Consider the following 17,872-nt stretch of genomic DNA (forward strand, 5'->3'; position numbering starts at 1 on the left):
AGGATTACATTGACTATTTTTGAAGCTTTGGACTTGAAATTTATAGTTATAGCTATTTGGGGAAAAAAGTAATAAAATAATTTAGTTTCCACTTATATCACTTTAGGAAGTACTATATCTGTATATTAATAACCCATGAAGCTATACCTGAATAATTTACACTGCACTGCAAGTATCATGGATTACTTGGTCCAGTGGTAAATACTCATAATGAAAAAAAAAATCCCAAACACAAGAAAATTTCAAACTGCTGTCTTCTTTCTTACTCTCAAAGACTGAGCAATAATGCTGAACGTTTCTTTAGGTTTCCATATGCTAGTTCATTTTCAGCAGATGGCCGCTAATAGATTGTTGTTACCCAAAGCAAATTTTTGGATCTTGACACATCTCCTTTTCAGACTTATGATCTCTCATATGTACTTAGTGGAATACATGTGTATCTTAGGGGAAATCCAGCATATAGCTTTTTGTTATACACATAAAAAGCTCTAGCTGGACTGAAAAAAATGTCCTGGAAAGTATAAATATTTATAGTCTGAAAACTGACCTGGAAAAATATGTTATAACAGTATTTACAGAAAGAACTGATTAGGTAATATGATCTACATTTATGCTAATACAGAACTACATCTACAAAGGCATTTAAGTGAGTAATAAGATGTGGCCTGTGAGGTTCTTAGCTAAACCCTCTGTCAATATAATGTGGAAAACTTTGCTTTGTCTATTTTTAAATGATTCAGATAATGAGCACCTTTTTTAAAACCTCTTTAGGACTTTTGTGAGAAAGATTATAAGTCACAGTAAATTCTAAATTCCTTAGGTGGCTTGAAAAGCCTATAGAAAAGTTTAAAACTAGAGACTGCACTCATCCTATAAACTTTCTTGCAGAAGTTTTTAAATGAGGGATCGGGATAGCAATAAACAGAGACAAGTTGTAAGGAGAAGGCAGCAGCACATAAGGTCGTAAGCGTGTGGCCTCCAGCTGCTCTCTCCCCTCTGTGTTTTTTCCCCAGGGACACTGTGCAATTGCAGGTACTGACAGCACACAGCCAGCTGCTGCCCACCCCGACTGGAGGGGTCAGGTCCAGGGCCTACTCAGAGCAACCCGTGTGCTCTGCTCCCCAGAAAGAACATGGATGGTCTCTTACCCTTTCCAGTCTTCCGTGCTTCTCAGTTTATGGACCATTAAGTATGCGAATTAGGGAGGTGGGCTGGCCAAACTTGTGTTAAAAAATGGAGTGGAAAGGCAACGAGCTAAAAAGTCTGAGAATTCCTGCTCTGCTTTACTCAAGTAATAAATTTACCTCTCAAAATCCAGTGCTGTCTGAAAACTGTGCTCAGAGAGATTTCTAAAGCAGAACAAATAATTCTGGCAATTAATTATTTTTCTTCATGCTGGCACTTAACTGTCTTATACATGAGACCACCTTTCTGAAAACTCCTACTGCCTTTTTCATTATGTGTTTTTTTCTGGTTTGAGTGAAAAAATTCCAACAGAAAACTACCTCTTTTTATTATACAGTCCTAGTGCACACCCAGAGCGGACTCACTGTGTCTGCTCAATGGCACTGGCATCCTGTAGAAAACTAAGGCTGCACTGGTGTCCTAATAATGCACATGGGGGAACAAATGTATATTGCAGAGATCCTAGCAAGCTGTAGGTTTTCAATGACTGGCTTTTTAGCCACAACATAAGCCTTTTAACATTTTCTTGAGCCCATTCTTTTTAAAGAAAAGAGAATTCTTACAGAGAGAGATGCAAGCATCAGCAAAAGGAACCTTTAGATCTTTGCACACCTCATCAGCTTGAGCTAAAAGAGTAACTAGTAGCTATCATGAGCTGTACAACAGCATAACAGGAAGACAAGGCACATATTTTGCCTGTAGGTTTTACAGATACATAGTACTAGAAAAAAGAACAGTGAAACTCTAAAATCGTCCATTCAGTTTTTATGCTCTGCCCACACTTCTGTGCAACCATTCTGGCCAGTCCTAATTTTAACTTTTTCTTGCCTTTTATTCCTTTCCCCCTCCTATGTTCCTTTCCCAGTCTATGTCCCTACTTTTCAGGCCTGCCAACCTGCCTCTAGATTTCAATCTTAATCTGATTTTAAACCAGACCTAGTCCCTCAACTAGAGTTTACCATTTGAATCCCAGACTCAGGCTCTATGTTACACCATACTCAGCTTCCTTGACCACTTCTTACAGCCCTCCCTGCCCCATTCAACTCTTTGCTGGCTCTCAATCTTATTTTAACTCTCTGGGAATTTTTATCCAAATTCAATCTCCCTCCTTAACTCCTTCTCCCAGTCTATAATCCCAAGTTTTCCCTATTCTTTTTATCCAGACACGCTCCCGTTCCCTCTGAAGCCCTTAGCAGCTAACCCAATTTCTCATTCTCAGCCTCTTCCCTGCTCCCTACCTCCTGGACCCATGGTTCTCTCACAGTGCCAGAATCCCTTCCCTGTGCTAGTTTCAACAAAGTAGGCTGGACAATCCTCTCTATGTCTTTGCAATGCATGAAGATCACAGGTCTTTTCAGAAGTCCTTTAAGGACTTAGTAGGAAATTAAGAAAATAAGTTTGCCAGACTGCAGACTGGTAGGCATAGCTAAGTCAAGTTGGACTTGTAAGTCATTTTTCTCTCTTGTGATTTGTTGTAGCTTTCTAACCCTGGGTGAGTACCAATATCTTTTCTCAATACTTGTTAAGGTCTCTAACCCTTTCTCATCTGTCAGAACTATACAATCACATAGTAAATTTAAGAACAGAGAAAAGCTTACAAAATGTCATCAATGAGTAGATTAATGTTGACAAAACCGTAGCAGCACAAGTCTTAAGAAAAGATGCACTTATATTCTGTGTTTACCTTGTAGTAACATTGTCAACATAAAGACATATGCCACCAGAGGTCTACAGTGGTAGTAATAACTGAGTACATTAACAATATTTTCAGTGAAAATTAAACGTAAAACATCCCTCCCCTGATGTCACAGCTAAAGGATTAAGTACAAATAGACAGAGCTAGAATGTACTGTGTTAGAGGTAAGACAAGCTTATCATAGCAACGTCAACCCAGAAGTATTGTACTTTCAAATACGAGCAGCAACAAGCAACGTTGTGATCCAGATCACCATGCTTTATTGTATTCACCTACAAATGGTCCAATACTTGTCTTTGTAGGAGCAGAATATATAAAGCTTATGGAAGCTTTAAATACCACTGCTTTGAATTTGTTATTATTCTGATATTTGTCAAAAGTGAATGGTCTTTATTTGGCATACTGGAGCTGTGCAGGAGCAGTCATTATGCAGGACTGCTTTAATGCCCCCTAAAACCTAAGTGCAGTTCCCATCAAAAAAGACAGATTCACAGCCTTCTAAATTTTACTAGAAGGGCTGGCTTCTTCAAACAGTTCAGCTAGCTAAAGCTTCTCCAAGACACCACATGCTCTCCTGCCACTGATATTCTCCTCTCTCTCCTCTTACCCATTACCAGTCCTCCTCTGCCAGATGACATAAAAGCAGTGCCCACCTCTCACTGAGCAAACGATATTCTGCTGTCCAAACCAAGAGAAAGGAGACATATCAAAACCAGAATTGCACCTCAATTATAAGTGTTACAGTTATTTTTAATACTAATTTTATTCTACTTTCCATTCTCTCTATTAACCTCTTTAAAACTCAAAAATAATTTATTTCCCCCTACTGATTTTGTCATTTCCATTTGACAAAAATTGATTCCCTTGCACCCCTCTGTTTCAGATCCAGCTAAAATTAATACATTTTTAATTTGCTTCCTTTGAGCCCTAGCAAGATCAAAGATGGTAACAAAGCTCTCGAAATCTTGCAGAATTTATCAGTTCGCAGCCTGCTAGCAGAAGGAGTGTATTCTGAATATTATTGTTTATTTTTTTCTGCTAATAAAGGAGTGGAAGTATAAATGGGTGAAAATAAGAGAGATTTGTGAGAGCTTTACAAACAGAAGTTAACACAAATCTTCACCTAATTCAAGACACTCTAAATAATTTAGTTCCACTCTCCACTGCACTAAAAAGGAGATATAGTGTATTATTATTTAAAATTCTATGTATTTTCTCACAATGAGAGAGAAATCCACTCATCTCTTCACAAAGCCATATTGTACAATTAAGACGAGTGTTCAGTAAAAGTTCGGAAGCAAGCTTGCCCATTCTGATGAAGATAAATAGATTCACTCATTATATTCTTCTCTCCTTAGTACCATGAAATGAATGAACCAATATTTTCAAAAACCGCAGAGTTTCTTCCACTTTGTGAGAAAATGTCACTCTGGAAAATTTTCCTGATGAAAATATCCAGGATGACAGGCAAAAGAGGTATAACTAAACATCAGATTTTACTGTCATATGGAGGTGGAAACTGAAGCGATCACAAATGAATAGGATCCACAGTACTTAAATAATTTTGGAACTTTGTACTGCTCGTGTTGAAACGTCAGTCTGCTCTGTCATGGCACAGCTAATTCAAAAAACATAATGTGCTTTTTCATGCAGCACTAACTTTGTTTATTTGTCAGTTTAGATATTGTTTGTGAAAATTTCTATTGTCTATGCTTCCATAGATACTAAATGCTTTGTCTGTAAACTACATCTCCTGAAAGTGGAAATGTCCTTCTTGTAAGACATAAGTAAAGTATGCCATGTTTTTCAATCAACTCTTAAAAACAATTTTATCTATCCTGGCAAATTAAAGACAGAAAATGTATGACTAGCAAACATTTATCATGGCTAGCTAATTTGTTTTGCATTAAGAAAACTGTTGTCTTTGATGATTCATGCTTGTGTTCTGGAGTGGGATATCCAAATAAAGCAAACCAAGATAACTCTGTGAAACAGCCATTCTTTAAAGTTTACAGAACAGAATGTGTTATTTACTTAATTCTGGAATATTGAAAAAGATGCCCTAATAGCCTTGATGTTTCCAGTATCACTCAGAGCGAAGCATCTCATTGGTCAGATGTCTGAAAGTTTATCTGCTTTATAGTGGCCAGTGTCTGTTCTTAAGCCATTTTTGACATCCAGCAGTGAATAAACAATTGCAATTGGCAGTTGCTGACGGGCCTGTTGAAGAACAGGCACTATACAGAATTTGAGGATTATGTTTAATTAACAGACAGTGGAATTTAATATTGAGTAGCAACTTTAAGCTCTAAAACGACATGTTTTCTAAAAAAACAATAAAGCAAATACTTAGCAACAGTCCATTGAATTACCTGTTCATTCCTATTTGTAATAGTATGCATTGCAGAAATGATAAAATTCTCAGGATAATAAAGGTTATTAAGTAAATGCTTTTATGTGTTACACTGACAGTATCTTGTGTAACTTCACTAATTTACAAAGATTTGTACCAATATAGCTGAAAACATATTTGCAATATAAAATTTTGTTTTTCAAGAAGGTAAAATACTGGCTCAGTTTTGGTTAAAAATCTTTAATATGAGAAGTATGAGATCCTTGAAAAATATATACTGGACTGTGGTAGCATAAACTGATATATTACGGTGGGCTCTTTGCACAGGCACAGAAAGGGTGGTCTCCGCTTCCCTCTATCCAGAGTATCCCATTTCTGGTACAGAAATTTCTTATAATTTTAGTTAGTTTTAAGATATTTGTTATTTAATCTTCATCTATTTTTACTTTGAATGATATCTGGGATTTAATTAACAAACATTTAAGCAAACCTGACATGACTGAATAGTAGAGGGAAGGACCAGGTGGTTGTGTTGTTAAGGTGCCAGAGTGCTAGGTCCAGTTCCAGCCACGGCACATATTTCCTTAATAACCTGGGACATAAATCCTCTCATAAACTGAGTTAACTCTCTCTCTGTCTATCTGAAGTGCAAACCTTTTTAAGGAAAGGTGTATCTCGTGGTTAGAGCAACTCCCTACACATTGCAACTCTAGAAAAAATAACATAGTAGTAGAGAAAAAAAATAATAATACAGCTCTTCCATGACCACACACAGAGGGAAACAAACAAAGTAATCTGATGAGGTTTTGGAATATTGTTCTACTTATTTTGGGTGTAAATGACTCTTTACCACTTATTAGAATGAATCTATTCAGCTGCATATAGGAACTGCATTTGGCACTACTTCTCACTCTGTAATAATATTAATTTTGTTTCTCTGTTTCATGTACATGTCTCTTAATGTTTTTTCCATCGAAATTATTTCTATTCACCAGTTTTCCCATTTTTAAATAAAACCATCTGATTAAAAGCATTTCATGTGTGAAAAGAAGCTCCACGGGAAAAATATCAAATGAACAATACATACATTAGGTGTGGTACTACTCCTAAGCTGAGCCTAATTGTTTACAGAAAATGTTCTGCACCAAAAATGCTGGAGACAACTACTGTGGTTCAATTCAGATCGGTCTTAGGGTAAGCTTGTGCAATTTCAATCAAAATTAGAAATAGAAAGCTGTATAAACAGCACTTTCTCTTGCCTCCTCCTACCAATCCATGAGAAATTTGTGTGTGATATCTGTATCCCAGACATATGCAAAAAACATTTCATAACAGCTGTGAATCTACCAGAGGAGACCTCTGGATGCTGAAACAACACACTAAATAAGATTGAGGATCCAAATTCACTTTGACAGTTTGCAGCCATCTCCAGTGTCCGCCTCTCGTTATAAAGACTGAAGGACTGATGCTCGACTCCGACTCTCAGAGACTAAAAAGGAGACCAAGAAAGCCCCAGTATCAAACCATTCAGGACCTTTGAATGTGACACATGAACAGAGTCAGCACAAGTATGGCCATCCAGGAAAGGCAGCAAACCAGAAAATTATATTAACAGGGTAACAAGAAAAGAGTTTACTTCCCCTCACCTTTTTCTTCATTTTTACATTTTTGAAAATTGCATGAACTCTCCACGTTTTTGCAAACATTGCTCCAAATGCAGTTGTGTATCCCACTGTAAGAATCCATGTTCGGACCTAAAAATAGATATATATAAAAAAAGACAGAGCCGTTTAATTTTCAGTAGACAATGTGGATATCAACATTTCAGCCAACTTTTTCTCAAGACCTTGAGAGAAAAATATTCAAAGAACTTCACAAAAATGTTGACATTTCAGAATTGTCTCATTCATTGCTTTCTTGCTTTTTTTCCTCCTCCCTCCATCCCCTCTCCAAGTATAACAAATCTGGATGCTGAATTAACAATCTCTTCCATATATAAAAAACCAACTCTGTTACAAAATTCTGCATTTTTTTCACTTTTATTGTGTTCTGTGCAGACAGAGGAAGGAACTAGTGGAGGAAAACAAGAGACTGAGACTATAAAAACTACCCAGGGAGCTATTATTAACAGCGACATTTTGAACAGAAATGAACAGAGAAGTAGAGATATTATTCAGACTAAATAAGAGGAAATTGTACTATGTGAGGCATGCATCCCTTAATGTGGACCCTGAGCATTCTGGAAAGATGAGAAAAACTGACCTTAAAATTATCGTATAGGGAAAAATGCCAAGACAGGAACATAGCCTTGGTGGGCAGGCCTCAGGGACAAGACCTGAATCAAAGATAATACCCTCAGTATGGGTCTAAGAAAAAGGAGGTGGTGAGTTTACACAGAACGATGGAGTAATGGGACCCTGAGCCGGCCACAGCTTTGACATAGACCTATCTAGTAATTTTCCTTACAGTGAGCTTCCCAGAGAAACCCAAAAGTTTTTTAAACTAAAAAAGATGTGATGTCTTTAGAGTAAAACCCAGAATGGCTTATTTTTTAATAGAAAACCCTCAAATTGACCAGGGAGGACAGAACACAAGTTACGAAAGCTTTTTTGTGCAATTCCCCACCTGCCCATAGCATCCTTGTAGATAGGTCCTCGCTTTCAGACTTGGTTTCAGCTAAGCTTGTCACTTTCAGAGTTTTAGCAAGCTCTGCACAGCTGCCTCTAATTCCTTGGAAGTTTCTCTTTTCATTACCCTGGAGGTCTGGCTGTTTGAAAGCTTTTCTGTCCTGAATAGACTATTTTCTTCCCAAAGAGATACTGGAGACTACAGAGCATAGCAGGTGGAAGACCATGCAAGAGGCACAGCAGGGAGCTGGAAGCCTACAGTTGAATCTGAGAGCCTGAGAAATCATCACAAGGAGGTGGAACAATCTCCTCGTCCCTCTAGAGACTCCACCTGGGCTGGCTGTCAAAAAGGGAGACCGCACAAAAGCAAACAAAGAAGTAAAAATAAAATAAAATGCACTGTGCATTGCAGATGGAAAAACTGGGGGAGGGACAATGGCTAAAGACAAGGAAGGCAAAGCTAGAAAAGGGGAAAACAAGCCTTCTTTTGGCCATGTGGACCATGCACCCTTGGCCAGTAGAACTGTTTTTTTGATATAAAAACAACCTGATTTGTAGAAACCAGGACATTCTGAGAAAGGATTTTGAAAAAGAAAATCTTTAGATGACCTAAAAGCAATGGTTCTCATTGGAAGCCAGCCTGGTTTCACATCTGACTTCTAGAGAGTTTGGGATTTTTAATTTGTAACTTCAGGTCATGTATATTGATGAGAAATTAAGTGCTGCAGTAAGATGCAAAACTTGGGATCTAAGATCAATATTAGGAATAATCTAAATGTTTCACTGCTAAATACATGTTATTTAGTTTTTGCCTTTCCAAATATCTTCAGAATTTCCATTTTTGTATTCAAAATGTGATTCTTTTTTTCCCTAAATTTTCTGTAGAATAGAAATTCTAACTTTTAGTAAACATTAGTGACTGTGTATCAAGGCAGAAAAGAAAAAAAAAAAAGATATGGCTTACTCAAAAATGTTGATAAAGCAAAAAGAGACATAAAATGACTACAGTTCCTTAAAATAAATAAATAAATAAATAAATAAATAAGATATGGTCAATAATGGTGAATTAGTGACAGAAAAGTACATACAGAACAGGCACCTTGGCTTTTGGCAAAGAGGAGTGTATGCAAATGGACACCCAAAACTGTCTGAGAGGACATACGCCCCAAACTGATAGCACTGCACCACGTAAGGACACAGACCTCGTGTGCAAATGTGAACTCAGGGGGTGCTGTCTCACTGGCATGGGCATTACCAGGTTGCAGAGATACACATAAAGGCAGAGAGCCCACATCTCCTACAGGACAGGTGTGTATAGGGGAACCTGCACTCCCAGAAGAAAGTGTGTGCTGGTAACCCATGCATCCTGTGAGCAGCAGGTGTCTGCGTGTAACTCAGTGTGTGCGTTTATTAGAAAACATTGGGATTACATATAGAAGACTGTTTAGATATTTGTGTGTATATATTAACATTTTGTTAGCATATAATGCGGTTTATCTGTTGCATTGCTGATATTGACTCTGAACATACAGTTCATACTGACTGCTGGTTAATCTTGATATTAATAAAATCAGCAAACTGACTGTGATTAGATTCAAACCACGTGAGTTGTGCAACTTTGTGACTTTCTTAAATGCAGTATTGAAAAAGAAACCTATAACCAAAAAAATGGGGATAGATATTTAGGTCAGCAAAGTAATATTTTCAACTTAAATGTTTTTTCAAGTCTTTGCTCGTTATCCATTATCATACATTTTCAATACTTAAAGGGGGCCTACAAGAAAGATAGGGATAGTCTTTTTAGCAAGGCCAGCTGCAACAGGACAAGGGGTAATGGTTTTAAACTAAAGGAGGGTAGATTTAGACTAAACACAAGGAAAAAATTTTTCACAATGAGAGTGGTGAAACACTGGAATGGGCTGCCCACAGAGGTGGTAGATGTCCCATCCTTGGAAACAGTCAAGGACAGGCGGGATGGGGCTCTGAGGAACCTGATCTAGTGGAAGATGGCCTTGTCAATTGCAGGGGGTTGGACTAGATGACCTCTAAAGGTCCCTTCCATCCCAAAGCATTCTATGATTCTATGATTCTGTGATTATGCTAATAACTTCAGTAAAACCACAGTTAGATCAATTCTGAGTGATTTAAAAAATACGTTTCATATCAACATGTTCATATCAGCCAGTTACATCTTTTTTTGACTTCACATCAACTGAGCTCTGATAACCATTCTTAGTATTCAATCTTTTTGCTGCTATTAATAAGTATTCAGCTCTTTTGTGTACAGTTTAGTGATATATTTGGCAAACAGATACATGGTATTTTCATGTCTCTAATAAGACTCTGTTTTGTTCTCACTGAAACAGTAATTGCCTCTTGGGAATAGTAATAAATTCAATTATGCTCATAATATATTTCTAACTCGATATACAGAAAAATGTTATTTTTATCATGTTTGGTTCAAAAAGTTTTATGTATTCCTAATCTGTATTATGAAAATTGGAATAATATAACTATTAGCTATATTGGAAACATTCTGGTTTAAACATATCAGGAGATTTTGTCAAAATGAGATAGCTGCTGCTAAGAATGAGATGATAAGTTTCAGATGAAAATAAATTTTTAATTTTGAAGAAAATTACCTCAAATTTCTCTGCTATAATTCACTAATGCAGACAGCAAAATGAAAAATTTAGAAAACAGCAAAAGCCTCTGAAATTCATATATCTGCCCATTTATATTCCTAAATATATTATACCTCCAAACCCCACTCATCTGAAAGAATATGATAAAAATAACACCAATAATACCAATAATTGGAGAGCATGACCATGATGTTACACAATCAATCAGTAATTCTCTCATGTTAGAAGTTTTTAATGATGCGTTTTGACAGAAGAGGCTGAGGAAGATCACCCTCCCCCCAGTACCCACCAAACGAACAGGAAAGGCACCTCCTTAGAAGATGGGAAACTTGCATTCAAATACCTACTCCAAGCTAGACACAAAACCTGAAAACATTCCTATGCTCCTACAGAAGGATAATTTGTAAAAATAGCTGCTGCTTATCTTTTTCTTAAAAGGTTAGGTCATTACAAAATTCCTCAAGCCTTCACTGAATTTTAGGATATACCTTCAATTATCTGCTTATATTTCTTCGTTACTTCTTTTTTTGAATAAGATGTTTTGACTAATTGAATATCTCCTAAAATTTTTTTTTCTATCATTCAAAGACAACTCGCAAGTGTCAAAGGTGATAATATTGTTTGGTATACAACAATCAAGTATGTCTATGCAGACACTAAAATGCACCTTCCTAATTCTCTTTTCTTTATACTTCCTGCACTATTTTCGTTCAGGGTCTATTTTTGAAAATACTATGTATGCACCCATGATTGGAATTTGTGCTTTTTATAAATTACTTGATCGAAGCTCTTACAGTTGCATTACTTGTGATAGCTAAAAAAGATAGAAATCATTTATTTAGTGGATGCATATTTGACAACCACTAAACACTGAAAGTGTCTCCACAAAGAAACAGACCATTCTGGTTCATTTTCCAAACTTGGAACAGATATGATGTTTATTTAAAACAAACAAAAATCCACCTTTGTCAAATACTAATGTTTAAACAAATGTTGTAAGGTTCAACTAAAGAGTCACTGCATTTATGAACAAGATGCTCCTTACATCTTGTAGGAGCATTTCTTTTCAACTTCTCTTTGCAACAAAAAGCCTCCGTTTTAAACCTATCCATAAGGTGCTAAAGATCTTTTATTTTTTTAAGACTATTCTTCCATCATATAGTAAGCATTGATAGCTTAACAGCCTTATATAAAGTTGCTTCCATTTGAATCATATTTCCTCTCAACCTTGAGCTTTAGCTAGCTAGCCTACGTTTTGAATGCTGCTATTTGATATCTTCTCACAAATCTATCTCTACCTTTCTCATCATCTTGTTATGTGAATGGTGAAGTGGTTACTATGTGTAACAGACCTACAAAGTTATTTGATATTACAACTTATTATTAATAAAAGGAGCCATCTAATTGTGAAGGATGAGTTAGTAAGGGGAAATCAGTAAGTGGTGAAAGCATCAGAAACATCCTGAACAAAGAAGTAAAAGTCTCTCCTTGTTTATATACTTTAAGAATGAATCTTACAAACAAAAACACTACTTTAGGTACTGTTAACTTTCAGATAAACAACAATATTATTTGAATTTATTTTAAATAATTCATTTTAATACAACTACAATTCTATATGAAATTATAAAATAAGGTTATCTTGGAACATGGACTGAGTTGATGAAAGGTAAAAAGTTCCACTAAAGAAGTTCCATTATTTTCCCATATTTGACCACTACTGCATATGCATTCAGAAGCCCACACATTCATGAAATGACAAGGAATGCCTGTGAAGGTATTGAGCTCGTGAAAGCAATAATAAAAATTTCAAATGCAGTTGATCAGGAAAATGATGTATTTTACTCCTCTGTTAAGTTGAAAGAAAAAAAAAATGACAACCTTCTGAACTGAATATACTACATGTTCTCTTTTTTTGTGTTGCAGCTTCAAATTTGCTACACTTATCCAGTTATCAATATCAAGCAAACAACAAGATGATGGGATTGAAGACTCAGAATGAAGAATAAAGAAAACCAAACATCAGCACAAAGAACTTCCATGTGTTCCATAAAAAGCTACAAACTTCTTATCTCCTCTCCAAATGATGACTTTTTTTTTTTTTTAATAACAGTTATTGGAATAGGATAGTGAAACAGCTTGGTTCTTTAACAATTCTTCTTCAGCTGGCAAAACATTAGATTATGTTCCTGCAGAGGAATCACTCAGATTTAATATTCCTGAAAGCATCATTTTTACCATTTCAAGACCTGAATTTTAATGGTTTCTTTTAAATAAAAAGTTTTGAATCTTTCACAGGACTTGGCACTCCAGATACTCTCTAGCTTAGTTTATGAGACTCAGACTGATTCATTTTGGGAATATCAATAATTAGCCAGTTTTGCACATGCACCAGGTTGGAAGGTGCAGTGCCCACAGGGTTAGGCTGCAGCTGAACATTAGTGTGGAGCAGCTTGGTGGCATCTTAGTATGAGACTTAGGCACTTAAAAGTGACAAACACAAGAATAAACCATGTTGTGAGTTTAGCCCTGGAGAGCACAATTATCTTTAAGTAGACAATTCTGTTGATTTCTGTGGAATACTCATGAGCTGAAAATTAAGCACCTTCTATTTTTCTTGGCAAACTGGGGACATAAAGGATAATTATGATGAACCAAAGTGTGTCAGCTCAACAAGTTTTCACTGGGGCTTGATCATGCTTCTGTTAACCATGGCAAAATCCCCAATGTGAGCACAGGCAGGCCCCAAAGAATGAGTTAATCCATTTGAATGATACTTTTCTCATTTATATCAAACATTGTTTGACACGTGTTCATGACTTTTAACTCATTCTTTAGAATTTGTGTGGCACCAGCACAGTTCTTGTAAAACGTAAGTGGCAATAACATTAGAGAATTTAATCCTGCTGTTTTCACATAAATTAAGTACAGTGGTTCTTCACGTGCTGTGAGATCTCCTGTAGTGATTTCTTAATATATTTCAGACTATTTTTCAGAATTAATCCAGGGGTAGTGTAAAAGATATTACAATTGCTCCTGATTCTGTGACGGGGCTTTAAAATCTGGCTGTTGTCCTACTGAAGGAAAGGCAAAATGTTCTAAAAATAGTACCTTAATAAATCTCTGGCAAGGTTGTGGTGTATTTGCTTCAGCATATGAAATAATTTTGTTTCAAGGATCTATTCAGCCTTGTAACTTTTGTCTCTACTTTTTTTTTCCCCCCAAGAAAATGTCATTTACTAAAATAGAAGCTGATCAGGCTCATGTTAAACTCAGTAACAGAATTGCCTTTGAATTAAATAGGAGTGAGATCAGTCTCAGACTGAACGACAGTGAGGACAATTATGGAAGTGATTATACAGAAAAGGGAGATTAAAATTAACAGCTAAACAATTAAGTAGGAAATAAACTAAAGAATACATGCAAAATGAAAAAAGCCAGACTAAAAATACAAACAAAGGCTATGGTTTCCAGAGACAAAGAAATGGATAAGAGGTCCAAATCCTTTTGCAGTTCAGTAGGAGCTGAGTGTCTATCTGTTGTTTGTTTAATTCCTGGCCAAAATTAAACAATTTGAGGAAAAGAATTACGCAAATATAAAGTCCAAAGGGGGGAAGAAAACCCCAATACCTATGGCAATGCCTGAAGAGCATAAAGGGTATGAATAAGGAGCACATCACCAACTACTAACCAAATATCAAGGCTAGATGCTATTTGGTAGCACAGGGTCTAGTCCTGCAGAAATCAATAAATAGACAAAGCAGAAATAAATATATAGACAGAAGGTTCATACATCTTCTCCCTCTTCCTGCTTTACCATTAAAGGCAAGTCCCTGCTTTCAGAGCTGCTCTCGGCCAACTCCACAGCTTTCAGAGTTTTAGCAAATTGCCTAGCATCTCCTTCACCCTGCAGCCTCCCCGCATCCCTAGGAACCCATTCCATAACCTCTCACACCTGGCTTTTCCTCCCTGCTCCTCACTGCATTCTCTCAGTCATCAAACAGATGTGGTTTTCAGGATGTCTCTCCACTCTTATACTACCCTGCAATCCTCACCTTGTGCAGGTTCAGAGTTGCCCAAGAAAAGGTGCAATGTGGAGCATGGAGTTCCACCATACCTAGCTGTTCTCCCAGTGGGGCAGACATATGACTATGAAAAATTAGGAAAAAAGAACAAAACCTGCCTTTCACATTTCTACAAGACACAGAGCCAGATTTCAAGTGTTCACGATTCATAATTAAGAATAACATTAGCCGGAAAACCCTAAGTGCTTCTGAAGATCTGAATACATTTAAAGGTCACATTTTAAAGTACACCTTTGAGAAGATAAGATCTATAATATCTACTGTTGCCATGAATGTACATGATCTCCAGTTGTCTGATTGAGAAAAACACAAAGTCCGGATAGTCACACACACTGCAGTAGGTAGCTGGACTTTATCAGTGGTATCTCTACTCTTTGCTTCTCTCTCTCTGTCTCTCCACCCCACCCCACTGTTTGGTTCCTTCTTTCTGTATGAAGCCTGTTTCCAAATGCCTGCACAATGGCTGAGGGCAACTGACTGAAATCTGAAAGCCTGAGAACAACCTGGGATGGATGAGGGCACCGTTGAACACCACAGGGGTGCAAAAATCTTCATACTTTATCCAAGGCGAAACACTGACAGGGTTCAGTGAGATCACCAGGAATCACAGACTATCTGCCTGGTTCTGGCAATTCATATCAATTATGCTAATTAATGAGATAAAAAAGATAAAGCATGCTTAATTTTAGTGACTGTGTAAGTCTCAAGACTTAGATCCTCTTATCTTTGATGTACCACTGTTGCAGAACTCTGGAGTGTAAAGGAGATTGGAAGACAATTGCTATCTCCAGAACAGATATCTTCCAGAACAGCATGAATCCTGTATTGAACTATTCCAAACAGATCATTTGTCCTTTTCCTATCACTCCAATCGCCCAACACAGCACACTGTCTAGGAGAAAGTGCTGCAATACATCAGGACTACCAGGACTGAGGAGAAGCAGAGCTTTTCAGTCTACTACTACCTAATACACCAGACCTTTCTGGGTTGAGACTATGGGCATTTTACTGCAACCTGGAGTACTTAAAACAACCTCCTTTTCAGCCCCAACCTGGTCAGTTATATCCAGAGAATATGAGCATCATTTTATTTGCCTACTTGAGGGAGATGCATAACAGAGAAGAGGAGACTATGCTTCTCCTTAGGGCCATAGTAGCCTTTCTTCCCATAGCAGTTCCAACTTGCAAAGACATTACTCATCTTAAGTGTAAAGCGTGAAATTCTCAGTAGAACATATTACAGAAGTCTAAACGTTATGACCATATCTAATATTCTCTCTATTTTAAGTATCTCTATTTAGTATGTCAGCTTAAACTCTATTCATAGGATATGTCACTGGCATTGCTAATTTTGAGTGTCTCTCTTCCATATAATGAATGATTTCAATTATTTTTCCACTTGCTTGCATTTTTCCAGTTGGCATCACATCTCGTTTCACACCCTTACTTCTAACTTCTTTTTTGCTATGATACCATGGTAATTCTAAGATTAAAAACAAAGATAAAACGTTCTCATTCTCTCTCTTTCCCTCTTATCTGAAGCACTTTCCACTTTGGCATACATATACATTTAATGAAATATTGTATTGCTTTTCCTTTTTCTGTACAACCGATAAAGTTGCTATTAAGTAAGACATGATCTGACGGTTCTATAATACACTGGCCACTTTCTCAGAATTCACTGCTTTGGACAGATTTAATTCCATGTAACTGGAGTTTTACAACATGACATCTAGTCTCTAATTATGACATGAAACTAAATAATGCTACGTTTGGTATTATGAATTCTTACCATAAGAACACTAATTATTAGGTATTTAAAAATACTTCATTACTTTTCCATAGAAAATGGGTATACCAAGGTAAAAACGAGTTAGTTTGGGAACCAATTACCTATTCTAGCACACAGTCAAAACTATGTACTTTCAAAGACTTACATAATATTCCTATTCAGCAAATTATTTGACCACATGTCTAAAGTGCTTTGCTGATGCTCAAATACATTTAACACTTGGTTCTGTGTTTCAGCATATTGACTTATATACCACATCCTCCCGCAGCCAGTGCCTTACAGAGTGGAAAAGAGTGGTACAACTTATCAAAGAAATCCTTTGAAATTTTCAGGTGTTACTGGTGTAATTTTGTATCATGTTTCAGTGTCCTTGGAATATTACAGTGTAAAACATATGCCATATGCAGATGTAGGTTGTAGAAAAGCCAGAAAAGACCAGAGATTGCAAAGCACTTCACCCTCCAAACAATGCTACAAACACTGTGCTATAGAGGAAGCATACACAACAGATTTGGAATGTAATACCTACAATTTGGAAAGCATTTTTCCTGAATTTTGTGGGTATACTCAGGAGTATTTAAGGACCTTCTGTAAGTGGTGTCAAAAAGTTATCAGAAAATGAAACTGTAAGACAGAATTCTTACAGAAACCATATAAAACATACCTAAATAAATAAATTTGCTATCATGTATATACTGCTGCTCTGGTGAGATCTAATCACATTTGAAATATGGAAGACAAAGAGGGTGATTACTTGGCTTAGAGAGGGGATAACACTAATGACAGCTTCTTAGTTTTGCATGTGCTTATAAAGGCTAAATCAAAATTTTTACTTCCCTACAAAACCCCCTCCACTGACATGACTGTTCTCTGTGCCTGGGATGCAGTTGTTATAGTTATATCCACATGGGTTTTGCTCAATGGCTTTTTATGATCACACTCCATTGTAGCTAGTTCTTTTAAAGACTAAGTCACAGTCCTGCATAAAATCAGAATTTAAAACTAATCTCTAATATGGCTAGAATGGGTAATCAAAATCATGCATTTCCAGGGAAATGGATGATCAAGAGAAATTTGTACTGGACTGATCCCATAAGAACTGGTATCTGTAATTAGTCCTTATGAAACCACTAAGCATATTGCCCATATGGAAAGATGAATGTCCATGACATGGCGCCAAATGTACGTGCTGTATGCAGCACTTAGGGGATGTTTTGGGGGGAAAGGAGGAGAGACAGAAGAGTTACTGAACAGAAAAGCGCGTTTGTTTCCCATATTTATCAATTCAGAATTTTCTAGATACAGGGAAAGTGCATTGCCACAGTCAATGGTGACCATGTAAAGATGATTTCTAAGAGAAGCATAAGCTATCCCATTGAAAAAATTATAATTGGAGGAGGAAATTTTGTAAGACTTGTTTTAATGAGCAGAGTTTGGAAAAAAATTTCCTGATAAGTTGCTTCTGAAGGATTTCTTGCATCCGTGATTG

General features: G+C 36.7%; 1 protein-coding gene across 4 annotated transcripts in view; it reads right to left on the reverse strand.

The window, feature by feature from the left end:
• Nucleotides 1-17,872, reverse strand: part of GABBR2 (gamma-aminobutyric acid type B receptor subunit 2) — a 487,740-nt gene that overhangs the window by 148,458 nt on the left and 321,410 nt on the right. For all 4 annotated transcript variants that reach the window (XM_009471273.2, XM_087758773.1, XM_087758782.1 and 1 more), the window contains one exon: nt 6,881-6,988. In XM_009471273.2, coding sequence (XP_009469548.2) covers nt 6,881-6,988 — 108 coding nt within the window. The remainder of the gene's footprint in view (nt 1-6,880; nt 6,989-17,872) is intronic.

This window comes from Nipponia nippon, unplaced genomic scaffold, assembly GCF_047370975.1.
Source record: "Nipponia nippon isolate SJK-2023a ecotype South Korea unplaced genomic scaffold, ASM4737097v1 scaffold_1, whole genome shotgun sequence".
In the NCBI taxonomy this organism is placed as follows: domain Eukaryota; kingdom Metazoa; phylum Chordata; class Aves; order Pelecaniformes; family Threskiornithidae; genus Nipponia; species Nipponia nippon.